This window comes from Protopterus annectens, chromosome 2.part1, assembly GCF_019279795.1.
Source record: "Protopterus annectens isolate FY-2018-M chromosome 2.part1, PAN1.0, whole genome shotgun sequence".
Taxonomy (NCBI): Eukaryota; Metazoa; Chordata; order Ceratodontiformes; family Protopteridae; genus Protopterus; species Protopterus annectens.
In genome coordinates this window covers 473,061,159-473,082,761 of record NC_056729.1, presented here as the reverse complement: position 1 = coordinate 473,082,761, position 21,603 = coordinate 473,061,159, and the positions used below count along the sequence as shown (strand labels likewise).

The 21,603-nt window shown below is 42.4% G+C and overlaps 1 protein-coding gene across 1 annotated transcript in view; it reads right to left on the bottom strand.

The window, feature by feature from the left end:
- USP38 (ubiquitin specific peptidase 38) overlaps positions 1-21,603 on the bottom strand; it is a 534,729-nt gene that overhangs the window by 462,848 nt on the left and 50,278 nt on the right. The window contains exon 3 of the mRNA XM_044062265.1: positions 19,775-19,904. Coding sequence (XP_043918200.1) covers positions 19,775-19,904 — 130 coding nt within the window. The remainder of the gene's footprint in view (positions 1-19,774; positions 19,905-21,603) is intronic.

The window sequence follows — 21,603 nt, the reverse complement described above, 5'->3', positions numbered from 1 at the left end:
GAAAATATATCTTATGACCAAATTATCCAACCAATAAATGTCAGATATGTAGTATCAATGAACAGCAATCATCTTTCCCTTGTTTAAAATTGCACCTACTATTTTACAAAGATGAAATGTGAGGTAAACTAATTTATTTTATTTTAAATAAGCCTTCATTATGAGGAGGGCAATAATGTCACTCAAGCAGTCACAGTTTTTTCTGTTCCAACTATACAGACCATGGACCACTCCTTGGACGAACTTCCACCTTGTCAATAACTGCAAACAGAAATTGCTGTTCAATGATACTATGCATCGGACATTCATCTGTTGGACAATTTAGTCATAAGATACATTTATGAGATTTTTTTTTTATGTTTGTCAGTTCTACATGCCCATTCATCCATTGATGGTATGTTCAATATTTATTAGTTTTACTAATTTTGTACGCTGTTACAATTAGGTAAATAATGGTGATGATAGCTTTAAGAATCTTGGCTCCAACATTCACATGGCAATTTTATCACATAAAAGAGATCATATGATTTACTTCTTTTATCTGATGAAGTCTAAACTTAAATGAATGAAAACTCTTATCTGCACACTACCTAGATGGCTGGAGGGCCACCTCAAAACCAAAAGCACTAATACACCAACAAATGTTACCACTGAAATTTCTCTATGTTGCATAATTAAAAAAATTAAACATTAAGTAAAAAAGGCACTACTTTTACCAGCAATTCCACTATTTCCTCCCAGGTGATAATCACTAAAAAAAGCTCACCATTGCAGAGACTAGCCATATCAAACACAAAAGCACAGTCCAATGAAAACACTGTTTCTAGAAACTGCACTGTGGATATACCAGAATGCTGCAGGAAGGAATTCTGTAACCTCTCCTACTTGTCATTCACTTGATATCTTTATCTTCCTTCTCCTGACCAGCAAATGAATCATGGCTCCCACCTTTCCATTTTCAAAACATCTTCGGCTGAAGTCCTTCCCTCAATGTTAGCCAGGAGCAGAAGGCTCCTATCTATGATTTATAAAAACATGCTCAAATAATTGGCATTCATCTAAAGTTTCTCTGGGACACAACTTATTCCACAGGATTGAAAATAAGTTTATGTGGTCCGCAGTGCAAAAAAAATCAGCATCTTGCTTTTGCCAGCGACTCTCAGACAGTTTCAATCCACAAAATGGTCTACTTCTCCTGTTGCAAATTTTAAAGGACACTGGATCTGCAGATAAACAGTGAGCAAACAGACATTAAACCTAAGAAGATATTCAAAGTGAAAACAGGCAACATACTGTCCTTAAAAATTCATATCTATTCAGAGGTACTTCAAAGATCTGATTTATCCTCATTGCTGTTCTTGCCCTTTACTAAATCATTACTTACAGATCGTTCCCAGATTTAAACCAGTGTACAGCGCATGGATGACTTGGTGATAAACAAGATCCCAGCCTCATTCACTACTACTGGATATGACCCATAAAAATATCTAGTTTACTTTTCTTACTTTTAGGAAGCATAGAAACAATAGATACACAAATACAAATCATGGTATACTGCTTTTAAATGTGCAACAGCCTGTTTCCTTACCTCAATGTACAGTTCGATCTCTTTTACTGTGCACGTATAATCAACCTTGCTTTCCCACACAGGTATCACTGCTGATCAAATCACTGAAAGTCACTTCTACATACTTCCTGTTAGTTTTACTTCTTCTTTTGCTTTACAGTACTGCAGCCTGGCCACACAACTTACTCTAGAGACTCTGTTTGTGCATGCTCTAAAATACAGTCGCCTGCTAAAAAGTGAGTCTTGGCATGCTTCACCCCTCCTCTTAACTTTAAACACTCTGTTCTCCTCCACAATTATCCACGAGAGTTCCACCTCTTTAAAAAAAAAAATTCTTACCTATCACTCCATAATTCTATAATTACATACTTTAACAAACGCTAACCGATGTACACTCCTGTCACCTCTATATCCTCATTATACACATTAATTTCTTACCATTACACATCCATCACCAAAATCATCTATTTCAGTTCCTCTAACACTGTAACAAAATGCTTATTCTCACTGCACTCATTCCTCCTTTTACTGCTGCTACTACTCTCTCTCTCTCTTCAAACAATCTTACAAGCATCCGTCCTTCCCAAATCTATAACACCACACCAACAGCCCAACTCATCCAACACACAGTTCAGACAATATTCAGCTAAACTTTACCTACCCATACAATTCCATAACTTTTCCACAAAGCACAGGATTCTGTAATAAAAAGTTAAAACTCTGCACAGTTTGCTCTAAACAAACATTTTATATCCCCTCAATAAAATGATCCCTTTAATCGCACACCAACTAGCATCTTTCAAATCTCAGAAAATTTACACTCCAACCCTGGCCCTGCCTACATATAGGTTCATAGGTTCATAGGTAGGTACTAGGCTATCGGCCCTAGGGCCCATACAAGCCTAGCCAAAAAATGTACCCTGGCTTTCGCCACCCAAGAAAATTATTTTCCTGTGCCCCTGTCGAGCAGCCACAGAAGTGATCCCCGGGGTGAATTTCCCATTTCCCATCCAATCATCAAGATTTTTCTTTAAGAGTGCTAATGAGGAGCTCTGTTTGACATAGATAGGTAGTCTGTTCCAGAGTATGGGAAGTCTCTGGGACAGGAATCTATCCCTCCAGCATGTTCTGTTTATTGTGGTGACAAGGTTTAGGTCCCTAGTGTAGCTCGGAGGGATTGGGATTTCTTTAAGTGGAGCATGTCTAACAGCTCTAGGTTTGATATAGCTTTGTATGTTAGGCAGAGATCACCCCCGAGTAGGCGATATGCGATGGAGTAAAGCTGTAGTTTTTTGAGACTGTCTGCATAGGGCATGGAGTAAAGCTGTAGTTTTTTGAGACTGTCTGCATAGGGCATCTGTTTGAGGCCAGTAATCCTCTTGTGAGGTATTTCTGTGGTCTTTCCAGTTGTTGTAGATGTCTTGTGAGGTACATACCAAAAGGGGCGTTGCACTCTATAATAGGTCTAATGAGTGATGAGTAGAGGGGAACAATGACCTCTTTTTTTTTTTGGATGAGAATCCTTTTGTGATGAGATGAGCCACGTAGAAGGATTTCCTGACCACTGTGGCGATGTGATTATCAAAGGAGAGACTACTGTCCACCTGTGTCCCAAGGTCTCATCACATTTTCGGCATTAAGACGACTACCAGCTATGTGGTAGTTCATGGGTACAGAGTTTTTACAAAAGGATATGACAATACACTTTTTGGCATTGAGCTTCAGGCCATGGCTTTGACACCAGGTATCTGTCTCATTGAGGCCCTTTTGTAGTTTGTCCACATCGTTAGGAGTTTCGATTATGGCTCCTAGTTTGCAGTCATCTGCAAACTTTGTTAGCCAAAGACCTTCTGTGTTGGCCTGCACTAAAGAGAAGTAGATACCAAACAGGAGAGGACCCAGGACTGAACCCTGTGGTACTCCACTTGTCACTGGTCTGATGTCAAATTTGGAATCCGCTACTTTCACAGTGTGGGTTCTGTCCGTGAGCCAGTTGGCAACCCATCTTGTGACATAGGAATTTATACCTAGTTTAGTGAGCTTATCTATAATTCCAGAGTGGGGGATGGTGTTGAAAGCCTTGGCGAGATCTAGATAAGCTGTGTGAACCATTTTACCCTCATCTATGGCTTTGGTGACTGCTTCAAAGAAGTCAATCAGGTTTAGGAGACATGATCTGCCTTTTACAAATCCAAACTGGGTAGGGTCCAGAGTTTGGAGATTACCAATGTCTTTGTTTAGGAGTTCCACGATGATACGTTCCATGGCCTTGCAGACCAGGCTCGTCAGGCTAATGGGGCGGTAGTTCCTGGGGTCTGTCGTGGCTCCCCCTTTGTGGAGTGGGATAACCGTCTGGTGCGCCATTCAGTGGGTACAAAGCCTGAGGTGAGGCTATGACTGAACATGGTACTTAGGTAGGGTGCCAGTTCATTCTGTAGTTAGTGTAGAACGCAGCCTGGGATATTGGTCAGGTCCCATGGATGCTGTGTTCTTGGCTTTGGAGAGTGTGTTTTTTACCTGTGCAGCCGTGATAATAGGAACTTTGCATTCTTCCGATATAAAGATGGGCCCTCTAAAGGGTGAGAGTGGGGTAAAGTTAGCACTGAACCTATCTGCTAGGATGTTGGCAATATCAGTTGGTTCTGTATATTTAGTGCCATTGTGCTGTAACTCCGAGCAGATCTGAGTGCTCCCATTTAGATTCTTGACATAGCTATAGAATGCTTTGTGGTTGTCTTTAGAGTCAGTGGCAATTCTGTTTTCGTAACTAGCTTTGGAGGATTTTATGAGGGATCTCAGCTTCTTACTGAGGTTGACCAGGGAGTTCCTCCAGTCATGGGATTTTACTATTTTTGCAACAGTTTCTTTCTTCTGTTGTAGAGTTTGTTTATGGCAGAGGACCACCAGATTGGCTTCCTTTTTTTGGAGGATAACATCTTGGTTCTATTAGGGATAGCATGATCCATGCACTTGTGTAAGTGCTTATAAAGTTCATTTGTGTAAGATCCGGCAGTCATACCTCTATTGTCCATCTGCATGGGTGTCATGAAGTTTGCCACTTGTGTCTTAAGAAGTGTGAAGTTGGCTTTGGAGAAGTTTTTTTACGATGGTTTCCCTAACTGGGGGTGGGATGAAGATGTCTAGGCTGATTAGCTTGTGGTCGGATATGACCAACGAGGAATTGTCCTCTGGTGTGGAACACCGGTTTCCCATGTTGGTAATGACCAGGTCTAGGATATTGCTGACCCTGGTGGGGGTGTGAATAAGTTGATCCAAGGCGTTGGAATTTATGAATTCTAGAAAACTGTGAGCAAAAGAGTTGGTACACGAGTAGTTTTCCCAGTTAATGGGTGGGTAGTTACCCTTAAATCTTCCACTCATGCCCATCACGGCAGCATCTCATCTCCCCTCTCTGGTTCCACTAAGTCCACACACTCATTCTTTAATATCAATTTTCATAACACTGCCAATGTGTGTGTTTCATGCCTGGGTCTAAGCCCTAGTGTCACAGTTGTAACTGAAACTTGGCTGAAACCTCACATTAATGACAACTGCTTTCTGCCCCCAAGTAACTGACTATACTCAAAAAAGGGGAGGTGACATGGCAATAATCTACTCATCCCAAATAACTACTGCCCCCAACTCCCCCTTCAAAAAAACTTTCCTAAAAGCAAAAATATTAGTTACATACCTAAAACATAAGCAAAACAACGCAATTTGCATCACTCTATATATATCCTTCCAGTCAATAATATCCCCATACCAGAAAACATTCTCTCACGGATACCCTCAGATATCAACCAAGAAACACTCATTCTCGGTGATTTCAATAATGAATGGAATAAACGAAATCACAACTTCCCCTATTGTCAGTTAACCTATTCAGCTTCAGCTAGCCAAATTACCCACCAGATTTACTAATTCCACCAATAAATCTACTATCCTCTATCGGATCCTAACCAATAGTCCAAACAAACAAAAAAATGAGCACTCCGTAACACCTTAAGTGATCACCACCACACTTTTGTCAATTGGAATCATTCCCTACACTCTGACCCCAGCATCTTCATTTCCTCTGGATCACAAATCAACTGGACTCCTCCGAAAGATCTTGCACTCAGTCTGTCAGTAGAAACATTCAAGTCCATCCTTAACTATCTAGCACCAATAAGAAAGAAAAGAACAAAAGCTAACCCAACCACATAGTTAAAATATGAAACAAAACAAATAATAAAAGAGAGAGATAAAGAATGGAAAATATGGCACACAAACAATTATCAGTCTTCACTGCAAACTTACAATTTTGGAAAATCACCAAACAACTCTGCTGACAAGAAATTACCACGTCCCCATACATGAAATCCAAAATTATAACCTCAAGATCCTCAGACACAGAAAATCCTCACAGCTTAATCTACTCCCCATCATTACATCCCAAGAAACAACCTGCATATTCAACTCCAACTTCATAAACACTATTAATGACCTAAAAAAGATCCTCCCCAAAAGTCTCCCTCATCCACTCCGCCTCACCAAATAAATCTTCCATACTTCACCTTAACTCCCAAACCAACAAAACAGTTCTTCTCAAACTTGAGCCATCTTCACTGGCCCCTGATTCTCTATGAGCAGAGTGCCTAAAATTAGTTGCTAAACTACTTGCCTATGCAATATCAATACTTAATCGCTCCACAACAGAATCTGCTGATCCTACTTTATAGAAACAGTTCTTCAATCTTCCCCTACACAGGCATCTCCACAAATATGTCAAACTTCAGACCTATAACAATCCTATCTCCTTCCCTCTACAATCCTACAGAAGTGCATCTGCAATCAGATCCAGGAATTACTATTATCCAATAACATTCTTTCATCCACTTGACATGGTTTTCATACCTTTAATAGTACAACTACTGCTCTGCTCTCCTTCTTAAACACAATTTACCAGGAATAAAACAAAAACAAAATTGTCTCAGTAATATTGTTAGATCTCTCCAAGACATTCAATACAATCTCACATCCAAAATTAATATGTATACTTTCTTCTTTAGGTATTCTCCTTCTGCTCTCAGTTGGTTTACTGCCTACCCCACTAATCGTACCCATGCAGTAAAATGGCAGTAATCGGTATGTAACCAATGGAGTTGCACAAAGTACTATTCTGAGTCACATGATCTTTTATCTATTTATAAACAATCGTCAACACTACCTTACATCCTACTCCTATCCATGATGATGATGATGATGATGATGATGCTACATTAATCTTTTCTGTTTCCCCTACAGAATCTATACAAATGCATAACACAAGATTCATTCACATCTACTGAATCTTGGCTCACTCATTCTCAACTCCTCCTAAACCCCAGTAAAACAAAACCAATGCTCTTCACCACTAAATCCCTCACTGATGATAATTAGGGGTTATGTACTTATCATAACTTGGTATCTGTGTTGTCTTCTTTCATTCATCCTCACCACTGGGTTTATGATCCGTCGTCGAATCCGTTCTTTCCAGAAGACTGATGCCCCGTGTCTCGAGTTTCTCCCACTCCCATAATACCCTGCAACTCCACTAACTCCTCAGATTGAGTTTGCTGAACAGATGAACCAACAAAAAAAAATAATAGATACATACACACAGATACCAATACATTAACATCAATATGTCAACAAGGTTAAAGGAATTTTGTACAAGAATAGTACTGCCCAACCTGGATCTCAAGACAAAGAATCTACAGGTTTCGGCCTCCTCCACATACTTCCAGAGAAAAAGGAAGGGGGAAGGTAGGGTGACATGCGAGGACGAATGAAAGAAGACGAAACAGATACAAAGTTATGGTAAGTATATAACTCCTAAATCTGATGTCGCTTTCATTCATCCTCACCACTGTGTCAGAGTTCCCAGCTAAGTGGTTCCCTGGGTGGCCCCTATGGAAGAATATGCTTGAGCAATGAGGAGCCAAAGGATGCTATACTCCTGGAAACATTCAATTTGTAATGAGAAACAAAGGTATGTGAATTTGACCAGGTTGCTGCAGCAAAAATTTCATCAATAGAAGTCTTGGATGAAAAAGCCGAGGAAGTGGACATCGACTGTGTGAAATGTGTTTTTGGGGAACGGGGAAGTGGTAACCCTTTCAATGAATAAATAATGGATACACAGCTAGTAATCCATTTCGTCAGAGTTACTTTTGACACTGCTCTGCCTAAACGACTGGGTGAAAAGGAAATGAATAACTATTCCGATTTTCTGAAGTCCTTTGTTCTGTGCAGACAGAAATGCAATTGTCTATGAACATCGGGTAAATGTAGCATGTATTCACCCTTGTTGGAACAGTTAGGGAAAAAACTGACAGATGGATATATTGGTTATTATACCATGACCGCCCCAAAACGTGCACGCTGATTGGCCAGCGTGCCCGTTGTAAATCGAGTTATACTAATGGAAAAAGGTCCGGTCGCCCGGACTTTTTTCCATTAGTATAACTCTACTGTCTCGCTATGTTAAATGGGTTTAACATAGCGAGACAGCTTTAAAATAAGCAACGGAGATCTCCGTTGCTTATTTTAAAGCTGTCTCGCTATGTTAAACCCATTTAACAGCGAACAGTGTTAAAAAGCAGCGGAGAAAGCAAGATCTCCGTTGCTTTTTAGTCTCGCTATGTTAAATGAGTTTAACATGGCGAGACAGTTTAAAATAAGCAGCGGAGATGTCCGTTGCTTATTTTAAAACTGTCTCGCTATGTTAAACTCATTTAACATAGCGAGACATAAAAAGCAACGGAGATCTTGCTTTCTCCGTTGCTTTTGCTCACAACTCTGATGTACTGCGCAGGCGCGCAGTACATCAGAACTGCCGCGGATGCCAGGCATCTGCGGAAGGGCAGTAAACAGGCATTATACTATGCCATTATTTAAGAAAGGAATAGTTTCTTTTCTTAAATAATGTCATATAATAGCAATAACCACGCCTGGGTGTGGGTAATGCTAAATTACCCACGGTTGGCTTTGTTTGGTCCCTCGGGCTTCGCCCTCGGGACCAAACCACGCCAACCGTGGGTAAATTTAGCATTACCCACACCCAGGCGTGGGTTATTGCTATAATATTCCCTTCTGTGGCCACTTTGGGTATAAAAGAAGGGTTCATTCTCAAGGAAACTCTATCTTTGAAAAAGTTGATATATGATGGTTTTGAAGACAAGGCATGAGGTTCCAACACCCTCCTGGTGGAAGTAATGGCCACCAAGAAGATAGTCTTCCAAGACAAAAATTATAGATCACAGGAGGCAGCCAATTCAAAAAGTTTCTCAGTGAGGCCTTGCAATACAAAGGTCAAATCCCCTGGTGGAGAAGGATCCTTAATGGGGGGCCTGAGAAGGAAAATTCCCTTCATCAAAGCCTTGCACAGTCTAGTGGTGGTGATGGGTACTAGGTTCTCCGTGGCTTGAAAATTGGCAATTGCCGCCAGTTGCAACTTAATTGTGGAAAAACTAACTCCTTGAAGGAAGAGCAAGCTTTGAAAGAGGAGAATGGCAGAAACATTTGCTGAAAAAGGGTCCATCTGCCTGGCCAAGGCCCAAATGGAAAACCTCTTCCACTTGCTATAGCACACTTTTTTGTAGAAGGCTTCTGCGAAGCAAATATGATGTTACTTACTGGAGAAGCTAGCCTGGATTGCCTTAAAATCAACAGAAGTGGAGAAACAATGCAGTCAATCTGAGCGAGCTGAGATTGGGAGGATGAAGTTCCATTGGATGAGAGATCAGATCCTGTCTGGGATCCAGTATCCATGGTGGATACCTTGCAAGAGACCGTAGAATGGGGAACATTACCTGGTGAGGCCAGAAGGGGGCAATGAGGATTTGCATACTCTTCCAATTCCCCCTGATCTCAAAAGTTCTACAGAAAGCCAGCAGGTTGAAGGCTAAGCATTCAGGAAACGAGTGGGTCAATAGTGAACTAGAGCATCTCTGGGTAACTCCCCCTTTGGAGGGATCAGAGCGAAGTACCTGCTGCATTTGTTGTTCAGAGAGGAAGCAAACGGGTTGTTGCAAGGTAGGCTGAAAATGTGATCCTCTACTGCTTAGTTCCGGGACTATTCATGTGGACACAAGATGGATCTGCTTAGTCTGTGTGCTAATACATTGGTCTCCCCAGGAATGTGCATCGCAAGGAGAAAGTGGCTGCAAGAGATCACCCATTCCCACACTCTCATGACCTCTCTGCATAAGGGGTATGAACTGGTTCACCCCTGCTTGTTCATGTACCAGGCTACTGACAAATATTCTAAGTGAATTGCTATCATTCCCAGCATCAGGCAAGCCTGAAAGTCTTGCAATGATAGTAGAACTGCTCTCATCTCTGGGACGTCGGTGTACAACTTGGTCTCGGTCAGGGACCACATGCCTTCAACCAACTTTCCTTGGTAATGCCCCCCCCCCCAGCACAACAAGGAGGTGTCCGTGGTCACTGTGGCCACTGGAGGGGGAAGCGAGAAGGGCCTGCCTATATAAAAGTTATCCACAATGAGCCACCACTGAAGATGTCACCAGAAGACTTGAGACAGCTTGATCCAACAACTCAAAACGTGGAACAGAACGAACCACTGGTCTGACAGAGTCCAATGAAGCACGATCGTGTAAAATCTTGCTAGTGGAATCAGTAAGATGGCAGCTGACATGGAGCCCAGGGCTTTTAAGACAAGAATTGCTGGTGAGGTGGGGGTGTCTAGCAAGGACTGAATCAGTTGCCGGAGAAAGAGAGCACCCTGGAAGTGAGCAAGGATGCAGAGTGAAAGAGTTTAACTTTGTTCTAATGAATTCCATGGTCTGAACAGGAGTCAAGTTTGACTTTGTTGTGTTTATAGTAATCCCCAGCTAGCTGAGCAGGTGTAAAAGGAACTGTACCACTTGACCCAGTTAATGCATTGTACATGTCATCAGAAGCCAATCTTCCAAGTGCAGAAATTCCTGGAATCCTTGCAGACTCAGGTGAGCTGCCACCACTGACATTCATTTGGTAAACACCCAGGGAGCTGTGGCGAGTCCAAATTGCAGTGCTCTGAACTGATAATGATTGTCTCCCAGACTGATGCGCAAGTGTTTCCTGGAGCATCTGTGAATCTTTATGTGATAGTACGCATCCTGAAGATCTATGGAGCACAACCAGTCATCCTTGCGCAGTAGAGGCAGAATGGACTGAACCAAAACCATGCGACACTTCGACTTTTTGACAAACAGATTTAATTTGCACAGGTCCAATATGGGCTTTAGGTCCCCTGTCTTTTTTGGCACCAAAAAGAAGCACCTTCTGCCACACTGGAAATCAGCCTCATTGAGGAACTGGCTAGGGAAGATAGGGTGACCAGTTGGGGAGACACTTTCTGGAGGTTCTCCGCTGACATGGATCCTGAAAGGGAGTTGGTAAGCTCATGAACAAGGTCCCTTTGCAGATGAGTAAAATGTGCCAGATAATTCAAAGCTCTCACTGCAAAGATGGCTGAGGCGTAAACATGCTTCCCATGTCTGTCCAACACTCGAGACTCCTTGTTCGGCTGCTGAAACTATGATAGCATCAACTGGGACACCCTTACTCCAGTGAAGATGGTCAGCAGGGGGATTCAAATATTTATCCGCTCACATGGGAATGGGCTCCACAGTGTCAGGCTCCTTCCAATACCGGCGGGACACCAGGTCAATAAGTTCATCTGCCAGTGGAGTCACCCATGACATAGATTGGTCTGTCTCAAAGGCCTCCAGAATGACAGATTCCTCAGAAGGGGGGTATGGACAGACCACCCACCCTTATGTTTCAGGATCTCTAAAATATTGCCAAAGGAGATGTCCTCGTGTGGCGACGGGGGGGGGGGGGGGGGAATCCCTCTCCATCAAAATCAATGTCTTCAATTAGAAGCTCCAAGGGGAGTTTACATGCTTCCTCTTGCATGCTCTCTTCCTGGGTACCTCCTCTGTGGGGGACTCAGATGAGGACTTGGAAGAATGAGGGACCCCTTGTAACAAGGGAGTTTGGAGGCCCTCTTGGACAGGCTGACCAAGGGCAGGATGACTGGCAGCAAGACTCGGATCAAAAGAGAACTCAGCTGAAGATGGGGGAGGAGGAGATGCAGCTCTAGATATAGAGAATGCCCTCTCTGCCACCCGGAAAGCCAGCAGACTCGGGGATCGTTCTCCATCCTTCATAGGTGCTGAAATTGCCCAAGGAGAAAAGATGAACACCATCTTGGATCCTAAGGCTCCACAGGACACCAGCCCAGAGCTATTTAAAGCCAAAGCCCCAAGGGAAAGGGATGGATCTGAGCAGTTCGGAGCAGAGGCCAACCCCTTACAGTCGGTACCGACATCTTGGGTCTGGGACCCACTTGGCTCTGACAGAGATGGTGCCGAGCCTGTCTGGGACACTGTCGGAGTCGAGGTATGGACAACACCCAGCTCAGACGACATTTCTCTCTGGGTACCCAGATCCTGGGTTTTTGAAGCCGAGGATAGGATCAGAAGAGGAGAGGCTAATAGCAGTAATGTGGCTCTCACAGATGCAAGATGGAATAGAGAGTGCAATAGTCCCATCTCGATCTGAGTATTCAATAAGCTCCGCATCATCTTGTCCATCTCGGATCGGGACATTCTAGAAGACCTGGAGGATATGGAAAAATGGCCAGACTTAGCCAGGGAGTTAGCCACTCTCGAGACAGTAACAGGTGAGTGGGGCTTGCTCTGCCTCAGGGTATGGTTCCGAGACCTACTGTCTGAGGCCTTTGGATCTGAGACAGATGGGGAGCTGTGGATCTCCACAATATCTGCTGGATCCAAAGACCCTTTCAGATCCAAAACCTTGGTATCCGGTGTGACACAGGCCCTGGCAGACAGATTGTCAAGGGCGAACAGCATCTGATCTGAAGAACTGCTCAGAAGCGAAGGTCTAGATTTTCTCAGGTCCAACATAGTTGGAGCCAATACTTTTTGGCCATTTTTCAGGCAGGAAAGATGAGACCCCTGGGGAGGCTGAGGGGGCTCTTTGTTTTGGGCTCCTTCTGCTCTTTATGATCCTCTAAAGAACTAGGTCTGTGGTCCGAGTTCCAGAGGTCAGCAAAAAGCCTTTAAGGATCGGTTTATTCCTCCTAGGAGGGGATTAAAACATGCACAAACATTGCAATTCTGATCCAAATGTTTAGGACCTAAGCAACAGGCACACCTCTTATGGGCATCCGAATTCAAAATTTTATGCCCACAAGAGGTGCATCTGTTAAACCCTATGGGTCTGCTATGCTTGTGACACACCACATACAGGGCAAACAGCACCAGAAAATGAAGCATGACACACACACACACACACACACCCATGAAGCAAAGGATAACAAAACTATTCAAAGCAAATTTTTTATCTTTTTTATACAGAACAAACAAACAGAGAAGAAAGAGCATGATGGGGAAGAAGACCTGATGCTGACCTCAGAGGAAATACAAAACAATGTGCAGAACTTACTGTAAATGGCATCACCCACACCGAACCGGAGGCCATTGCCAACCATTTGGCTGACAGGTTCAACTCAAATTTCTCCCCCCAGGCTCCCCTGATAGTCCAAAGGAAATACCACATAACAATCCTTCCAACCATTACTACTTAAGACATCAATACACTTTCCAAGGCCAAAAACACTGCACTGATTGGCCCTGACAACATCCCGGGATGTTTAATAGCATAAAACATGACCTCCCTGGTCCACTTTTATCACTTTTCAACTGGAGCCTTCAGTCAGGTTTTGTACCCATCAAATGGAAGATAGCTGCAGTCATTCCCCTGCACAAAGGAAGTCCAACCACTGATCCAGGTAGCTACAAGCCCATAAGTCTTACCAGCCTCACATGTAAAGCCATTGAAAGAATTATCATGGGCATAACAAATGAGGACTTAGGTAACTTGCAAATGCTGGACCCATCACAGTTTGGCTTTGATAAAGGAAGATCATGCCTATTAAATCTGGTGCATGTTTTTGAGAGGGTCACCAAAGCGCTGCACGAAGGTAAGATTGTGCACAGTGCTTGCCTTGACCTGGCCAAGGCTTTTTATACAAGACCCCACTCAGGTATTTTTGACAAGGTCACTAATTAGGTATAAACCCTTTTATCACCTGCTCGATAGGACTCAGGAGGTCAAAATAGATGAGGCAACCTCCTCAATAGGCCAGTCACTAGCAGAGTCCTCCAGGGCGCAGTATTGGGCCTGCTCCTTTTTGGCATCTATTTCTCTCAAATGGAAGCAAATGCTGAAGGTTTACGGCTGACTAAGTTTGCAGAAAATTGCAAGTTGGGGGTTGTCATCAGTGTCCCTGCAGACACCAGCATTATTCAAGAAGGTCTACCTCTGGCTAACAAATGGTGTCAAAGCCATGATCTTATACTCAATGCTATGAAAATTATAATTGTACTGTTTGGGAGATCAACCATCCCAGCTAATTACCATGTTGATAATACACCCCTAAGAGTCAACCTAGTGGTCAGGGATCTGAGTACGCACATAGACAGTAGCCTTACCTTCGACCATGTGGCTACAGTGGTGAGGAAATCCTTTTATGTTGCGCAACTTATAAGTAAGGGCAAGGCATCAAGGTCCAAAGAGGTCATTATCCCACTGTACTCCACCCTTATAAGACCAAAGAGTACAATGCTCCCTTGGTACGTACCTGACCAGGAATATGCAGCAACTACAGACCTCAAAGTTTCCTTACTAAAAGGATACATGGCATAACAAACCTGCCTTATCCAGAGCACTTTAAAGCCCTTTCTCTCTACTCAGTCTTTTACAGATTGCAGAGGTGTGATCTATGCCTCGCTTACAAGACATCCGCAAACTCCACACTTATGAATTTCCTACATATTCGTAAGTCAGGAAAAAGAAGTATCAGGAATACAAGGTCTAGAGCCCTGAATTTTGTCAGTGGCTTAAAAAGAACATGCTGGAGAGACAGATGTGTGACCCAGAGACTGCTCCTCCTATGGAACAGGGTTCCCATCCATGTGAAGCTAAATTCATCTATTACCCAGTTTAAGCACAACCTAGACAAGTGGATGGGGAACAGGAAGTTTATACCAGGCCTGGCACCTGTTTCACGTATGGACAAAGGTAGCTTTCAAATGCCTGGCCCTCAATGTCTTGTTTGACTGCAGGACATCATTACTCTTTCAGGAAAACCTGGCTAGGCTTAGAAAGCCCCCTTGGGTCATTAGTCTAGTAACAGTCTATGAATCTGTTGACTGGTTACTGCAGGAGAACCCTATCATATGTATAATAGGAATCATCACAAATGCATGCCCAATAGCAGACAGACACTTTAAAATCTCATTTTATGACATTTATCACAGCAATTTCACAGCAGCAGCACACAGTACTTTTTTTAAAGACCTCTCTTGTGTGGAATGCTTCATTTCAAATAAAACCAATCAACACAAGCTGTGTGTGTGGGGGGGTGATGAATGTAAAGCTCTCCAAAGAAGTCATTAGGATATCAGAATATGTCACTATAAGTCCAAATGCTGTGAAGTAAACTACATGTCACTGAAGAAACAGTCTGTAACTTAAGATATCAGACATGTATACAATCAAAAAGCAGGTATGTGATGAAATTAAGCCCAGCATGCTATCAATAGCATATTCTCTTCTACCTAATTACCTACCCATAAAAAATCTAGTTCCCTTTGTGTCCGTCAGCAAAGGACTTTTTTTCTGCCGTAGTCACACCAGTGTGCAGACTACCTGCTCAGGAGTACCAGCCTGCAACAACCCTAGACAAAAATCACAGTGATGTGCTTTCTGCATCTTTTGCACTTTTACCCAGCTTTTCTTATGGCCTGCCCATGAAAATTTGTGAAGAGTTATCAACCTTGCAAGCAGTGTGTGTGTATGTGTTGTTGATTAGTGGTATTTCTCTAAGATTGTGAGATAATAGCACAAAAAAGACTGTGTAAGTTGTAGATTTCTGTTCAAGATAATTTTGGAACAATGACACTGGAAGCTTTGAAAAAAACAAACAAAGAACTATCATTTTTAGGTACAACCTGCCTAAGATTTAACTTATTAGCAACTGTAAAATACAGCATAGCTTCAGATATGTCATTTCAGAGGCTGCAATTCCTATACCAAATTATGAAAAAACAAGGACATTCAAAATTTAGAAATATTAAAAATCATATTTGTTTGTAGTTTTATGGTCCCCAATTACTGTACAAATTCCTGTCTTAATCAGTGACACTGCACACCCCCCCCCATGCTTAGTACGCCATTATAAAATGGTAGGATATTATATAGGTTAATGCTGCTACTTAAATTCTATACTGGACATTCAGCCGGGCTTATGACTGCTAGTTGGGTGAGGTTTCTGTTATTCTCCAAATATTCCAACGTTTCTCCATCAAAAACATGACATTTTGAGTGTCTGCTCTAAAGCTATTCCAAACTTTATACTACGAAGGTTCTCCCTGGATCTACTATGAAAAGTAGCTTTTGGTTCAATGCAACTAATGTGCAAAAGTAATGCCAGAGAGTAATAAGCAAAATATAAAAGAAAAGAAAGTGAGATGGTACTGTCTGGCTATCCAAACATCCCTGCTACAGGGGAAAACAAATTTTTGCCCATTCTTATACCCCCAGTGGTTGACAGACAGCCGCACACCCACTTTGTCATACTTCATTACCCTCTGTGTTCATAATAATAATTGATTAATGTACTTATGTATACCATCAGTTACGATTCCATCTTCAGCGTGCACCCACTGTAAGTCAAGCATTTCAGAACATAGATGGACTCTCCCCTAATACTATAATTAGTCCAAAGAAGGGCAAAACATGTCTGTAGCTACTACAGCATGGTGCATTGTCTTAAGTACACTTATAATTATGTGTGTTATTCTACATTATAAATTCAGGGTGCTGGAACACTTTCATGCCCGCAGAGGTAACTGGCATATCTCCCTTAAATATAGAAGATTTGCAAATGTACTTGTACAGATATTACTCTATTCTGCAGGATCTCTCGTTTGGTTCTATGTGCATCTGCTGTGGGGCATTTTCTTGCTGTTTTATCTGACCCCTACTTGGTACCCCCAAGGTAATTGGACCCGACCCAGTTTGGCTTTGTCAAGGGAAGATCATGCCTTTTGAACTTGGTCGACTTCTTCGAAACAGTCACCAAGGCCATTGATGAGGGAAAGGCAGTCCATACAGCCTACCTTGACCTTGCAAAGGCTTTCGACACAATACCCCACTTGGGTATTGTAGAAAAACTTACCAGCTTAAATGTAAACCCATATGTCACAAGATGGGTTGCAAACTGGCTTAAGGACAGAACCCACAGGGTTAGAGTTGCTGGCGCTGTGTCAGACTCCAAGCCGGTCACAAGTGGTGTCTCACAGGGCTCGGTCCTTGGCCCCTATTGTTTGGCATCTACTTCTCAGAAGTACAGCCCAACATGGGAGGCCTTTGGCTGACAAAGTTTGCAGGCGACTGCAAACTGGGCGCCATAGCGGAAAGTGCATCGGACACGGATATCCTTCAGAAGGGACTCACGGAAACAGATAGCTGGTGCCAGAGCCATGGCCTGAAGTTAAACGCCAAAAATGTATAGTCATACCCTTCGGGAAAAACAAGGTAACCCCAAGCTACCATATAGGTGGCAATCCACTAAGCACAGAAGAGGTTATCAGGGACCTGGGGACCCAGGTTGACAGTGGCCTTTCTTTTGACACTCACGTTGCTAAAGTGGTTAGAAAGACCTTCTACATTGCCCACCTGATCATGAAGGGATTCACATCCAGATCTAGTGAGGTCATTGTTCCCCTGTACTCTTCACTTATCAGACCAATGATCGAGTACAATGCCCCATTCGGGATGTATCTCACCCGACATCTGCAGCAATTGGAGAGACCCCAAAAGTTCCTCACCAAAAGGATAAAGGGACTCCAAAATCTGTCATATGCTGCCAGATTGAAGAAACTCCAGCTCTATTCAGTCGCATACCGTCTGCTCAGAGGTGACATGTGCCTGACATACAAGGCCATGTCCAACCCGGAATTAATGGACATGCTCCACCTCAAAAAATCCAAATCCACCAAAACCACTAGAGCAAGCGACTTAAACCTTAGCATGGATATAAATAGGATGTGCTGGAGGGATAGATTTATCACTCAGAGACTCCCTATGCTGTGGAATAAAATCCCGGTCCATGTGAGGCAGAGCACCTCGCTGACTCTGTTCAAGAGAAATCTAGACCTGTGGATGGGAGATCGTAGGTTTACCCTGGGAATCATCTCTGTGTCACTGCTGGACAGAGGCACAACAAACTAATGGGCACAGCATTTTTTCATATAAGGGGTGGCGTAAGCCACAAAAATTTGGGCTAGGCTTATAAATGCCTTAGGGCAGATAGCCTAGTATAAACCTATGAACCTATGAACCTATGAACCTATGAACTAGGCTTTTTATAAGCAGAATGTTTCACAGCACAGCTTGACCCTCCATTTATGCTGTACTGATGAGAACAAACTGGGTCAAACCATGTCCGTGGCTAGTGGACTCTAGCTTAGTGACACAACCGCATTAATAAAGCCATTGTGTGTTCAAATGTCAGTGTCTAATGGAATACTTTACCTCAGGCGTAATCTGTATCATCTCCCATGATGCTCTTTCAGGCAATGTTTGCAAACATTTTTACATAGATGTTACTCTGTTTTGCCAGTCTCTCTCTTGTTGGGCTCTACACATATATGATGTGGAACACTCTGCTCTCATGCACAAAATATGGTAAGCAGTGAAATTCTTCAATTAATTTTTGAAAACATTAGTTGTAAATACAGGCTAGAGCAATTAGACTACTGTATAATTCATTATTTACTTTTTGGGAGGGGGATAGGATTCTGTACAAGAGAAAGTCAACCATGAGAATACTAGGTAATATAATTTTATTTTGTAAACACAGGATGGAAGCCACATAAAAATAACTGAATTAGTGACAAAAATCCTTCTCCTGCTAATATCACAATGCAGTAACAGATGTCAAAGCAATGGACTAACACAACACAGAATTACCTAACTGTATACTACCCATACAGAGGAAAATGAGAACAAGATGATACCTATTTACTCTAATTGTATGAGCATGCACATCAGCTGGGGAAGATATCACTGATGCATATTTTGTGTGTGTGTGTGTGTGTGTGTGTGTGTGTGTGTGTGTGTGTGTGTGTGTGTGTGTGTGTGTGTGTGTGTGTGTGTGTGCATATGTCGAAGTTAAGATCACGCAGAGTTAATGAGCAGTTAAGGACACTCCAATGCATAGAAGTTATTGGATTTTAAAACATGCTACTTTGTCTATGCATTTATCCAAGACCTAAAACAAAACAGAATACAGAGCCAGCAAATTCTCTGATCAGCAAAGTCATTAATTAACCACAGGAGCATGCTCCGATATTAAAGCCAGTAGTAACAAACCATTTATAATGAAGATTCAGAACTGAAAGACATTTGCACTGAAATATGGAAATGCTAGTTTTACCAAAAACAAACTGCTATCACAGAACAGTACAGGTGACAAAGTTGCTTACCTTCCCCATGGCTGTGTGATGCTGAAGGTAATACACCTATTAAGTAATAAGAGTAAGGCGAGGTGAAGCCCCAAACATGGCAGGGTGCATGGTGGAGAAAGCTCGACACTCTGCAAAAAGATGCAAGCTAATATGTTTTTGTTACATGAGCTTGTGATGCCTTAGACTTCATTTTAATGGGCTACCAGAAGTGCTAAGTTTATTTGTATTTTTTATTGTAGGTGATGTCCACTAACTCAGCTTCTGTTTTGTGACGAGAAATATTTATACACATCTGGTAAATGAGCTAGACCATCTACTGATGCTATCCTAGAAGTCTTCTGAAAAAGTCACTCTAACATAGTGAATGTGGCCTAGTAAATCTAAAATAACTAAGATGATAAAAATAACAGTACCCCTAGACAAGAATGGAAAAATTAAAAAAAAAAAAAAAAAAAAACCTGAACACCTTTTTAGGTCGTTTCTCACCATCTCATCCCGATCTGCTCTTAACCAAAGTGTGGCATGAAAGCAAGGTACTCTCATTGCCTAACAATAAATAAATAAAATATACAAATGAACACATCAATGTCTTGATGACACTCATTCAGCATACCAAATTGATTTTCAAGAGAGTGACATCTATCAAGATGGTGAACTTCTGAACTGCTGCTAGTCCTTTCAAGAGTGCATTCACCCATGTGTCCACACGCTGAGCCAAGGGCCAGGACAACCAGTCAATCATTCTGAAAAAGAAAAGGAAAAGGATCAAAATGGCATTACACACTGGTCATGGCTGACATTTAAAGGTGTTACTAATTTAGATATTGGGCAGTGACTAATAAATATAATGGCAATTAGCATTCCTAGCTTAGTTATTTTACTATCTGTACAGCCTTCATGGCAATGACATTTGCTCATTTACATGTTCACTTAATGTTAGTGCTCACTGAGTAAGCAGAATGATCTATAAGATTGTTCATCAGCAAATATGGCCATACATTACAGCTAGAAGCAACAATACAGAAGTCACACACAGCAAATATGCCAGCATCTGCGACCATAAAACAACCTTCAAAAGAAACAATATTCTTTCTGGTGCACTCAGATACCTCCTCTTCATGCCCCTTCCCATGGCTCACTTTAAAATCTTAATTATGTGGATTCTAAGCATGCAGAACACTACTGGCCCATGCATTGTACCCTTGAGAAGGATTAATGTTCATTACCCAGGGTAATGGACAGATCCTTCTAAATCCCATTTCAAACTTGGCCTGAAGACAAGGTACACAGTATAGCTTTGCTGTGCAGTACAGTACATACACATGGCTGAAGGAGACTTTTATATGTAGCATATAAAGAATTAGGTTATCTTTTACTAACTCAATGTTCAGCTGCTTGTAGCTCATCTGTTTGCAGGTGAGCACTCATCTGTGTATTCCAGTATGACGGACAGGTGAATACACACACTTCCTCTGAGGAATAGACACACAGTTTCAGTAAACGCATTTCCTCTGAGTCTGCGCGAACTCGGGGGTAGTATATTTACAGACTGGGGAGAGGTGCACACCTTTTTTTAAACTTGCTGCTGCTGAGTATAGCATGAGACAAACAATCAGCAGCGAGTAGAAGAAAATTCACCAGTTGGCCAGAATACTCAACGATAGACATTTTAATTTAACTATAACTGCAGGCCAGAAAAGAAGTTCATAGGTAGGTACGAGGCTATCGGCCCAAGGCCTACGTAAGCCTAGCCAATAAGGTTCCCTGGCTTATGCCACCCAAGAAAGTTATTTTCCTGTGCCAGTGTCGAGTAGAGACACAGAAGTGATCCCCGGGGTGTATTTCCTATTTCCCATCCACTCCTCAAGATTTTTCATGAAGAACTTTGCTTGACATAGATGGGTAGCCTGTTCCAGAGTATGGGAAGTCTCTGGGACAAGAATCTATCCCTCCAGAATGTCCTGTTTATTGTGGTGACAAGGTTTAGGTCCCTAGAGTGTGTAGCTCGGAGGGATTGGGATTTCTTTAGGTGTAACCTGTACAACAGCTCTGGGTTTGACATAGCTTTATATGTTAGGCAGAGATCACCTCGGAGTATGCAATATGCTACGGAGTAAAGCTTGACTTTTTTGAGATGGTCAGTGTAGGGCATTTGTTTGAGACCAGTAATCCTCTTTGTGAGGTACTTCTGTGGCTTTTCCAGCTGCTGCAGAAGGTCTTGCGAGGTACATTCCAAAAGAGGCGTTGTACTCTATAATGGGTCCAATGAGTGTCGAGTAGAGAGGAACAATGACCTCTTTTTTCCTGGACGAGAACCCTTTTATGATGAGATGTGCCACGTAGAAGGACTTTCTGACTACTGTGGCGATGCGACTATCAAAGGAGAGACTACTGTCCACCTGGGTCCCCAAGGTCTCTATCACACATTCGGTGTTAAGTAGA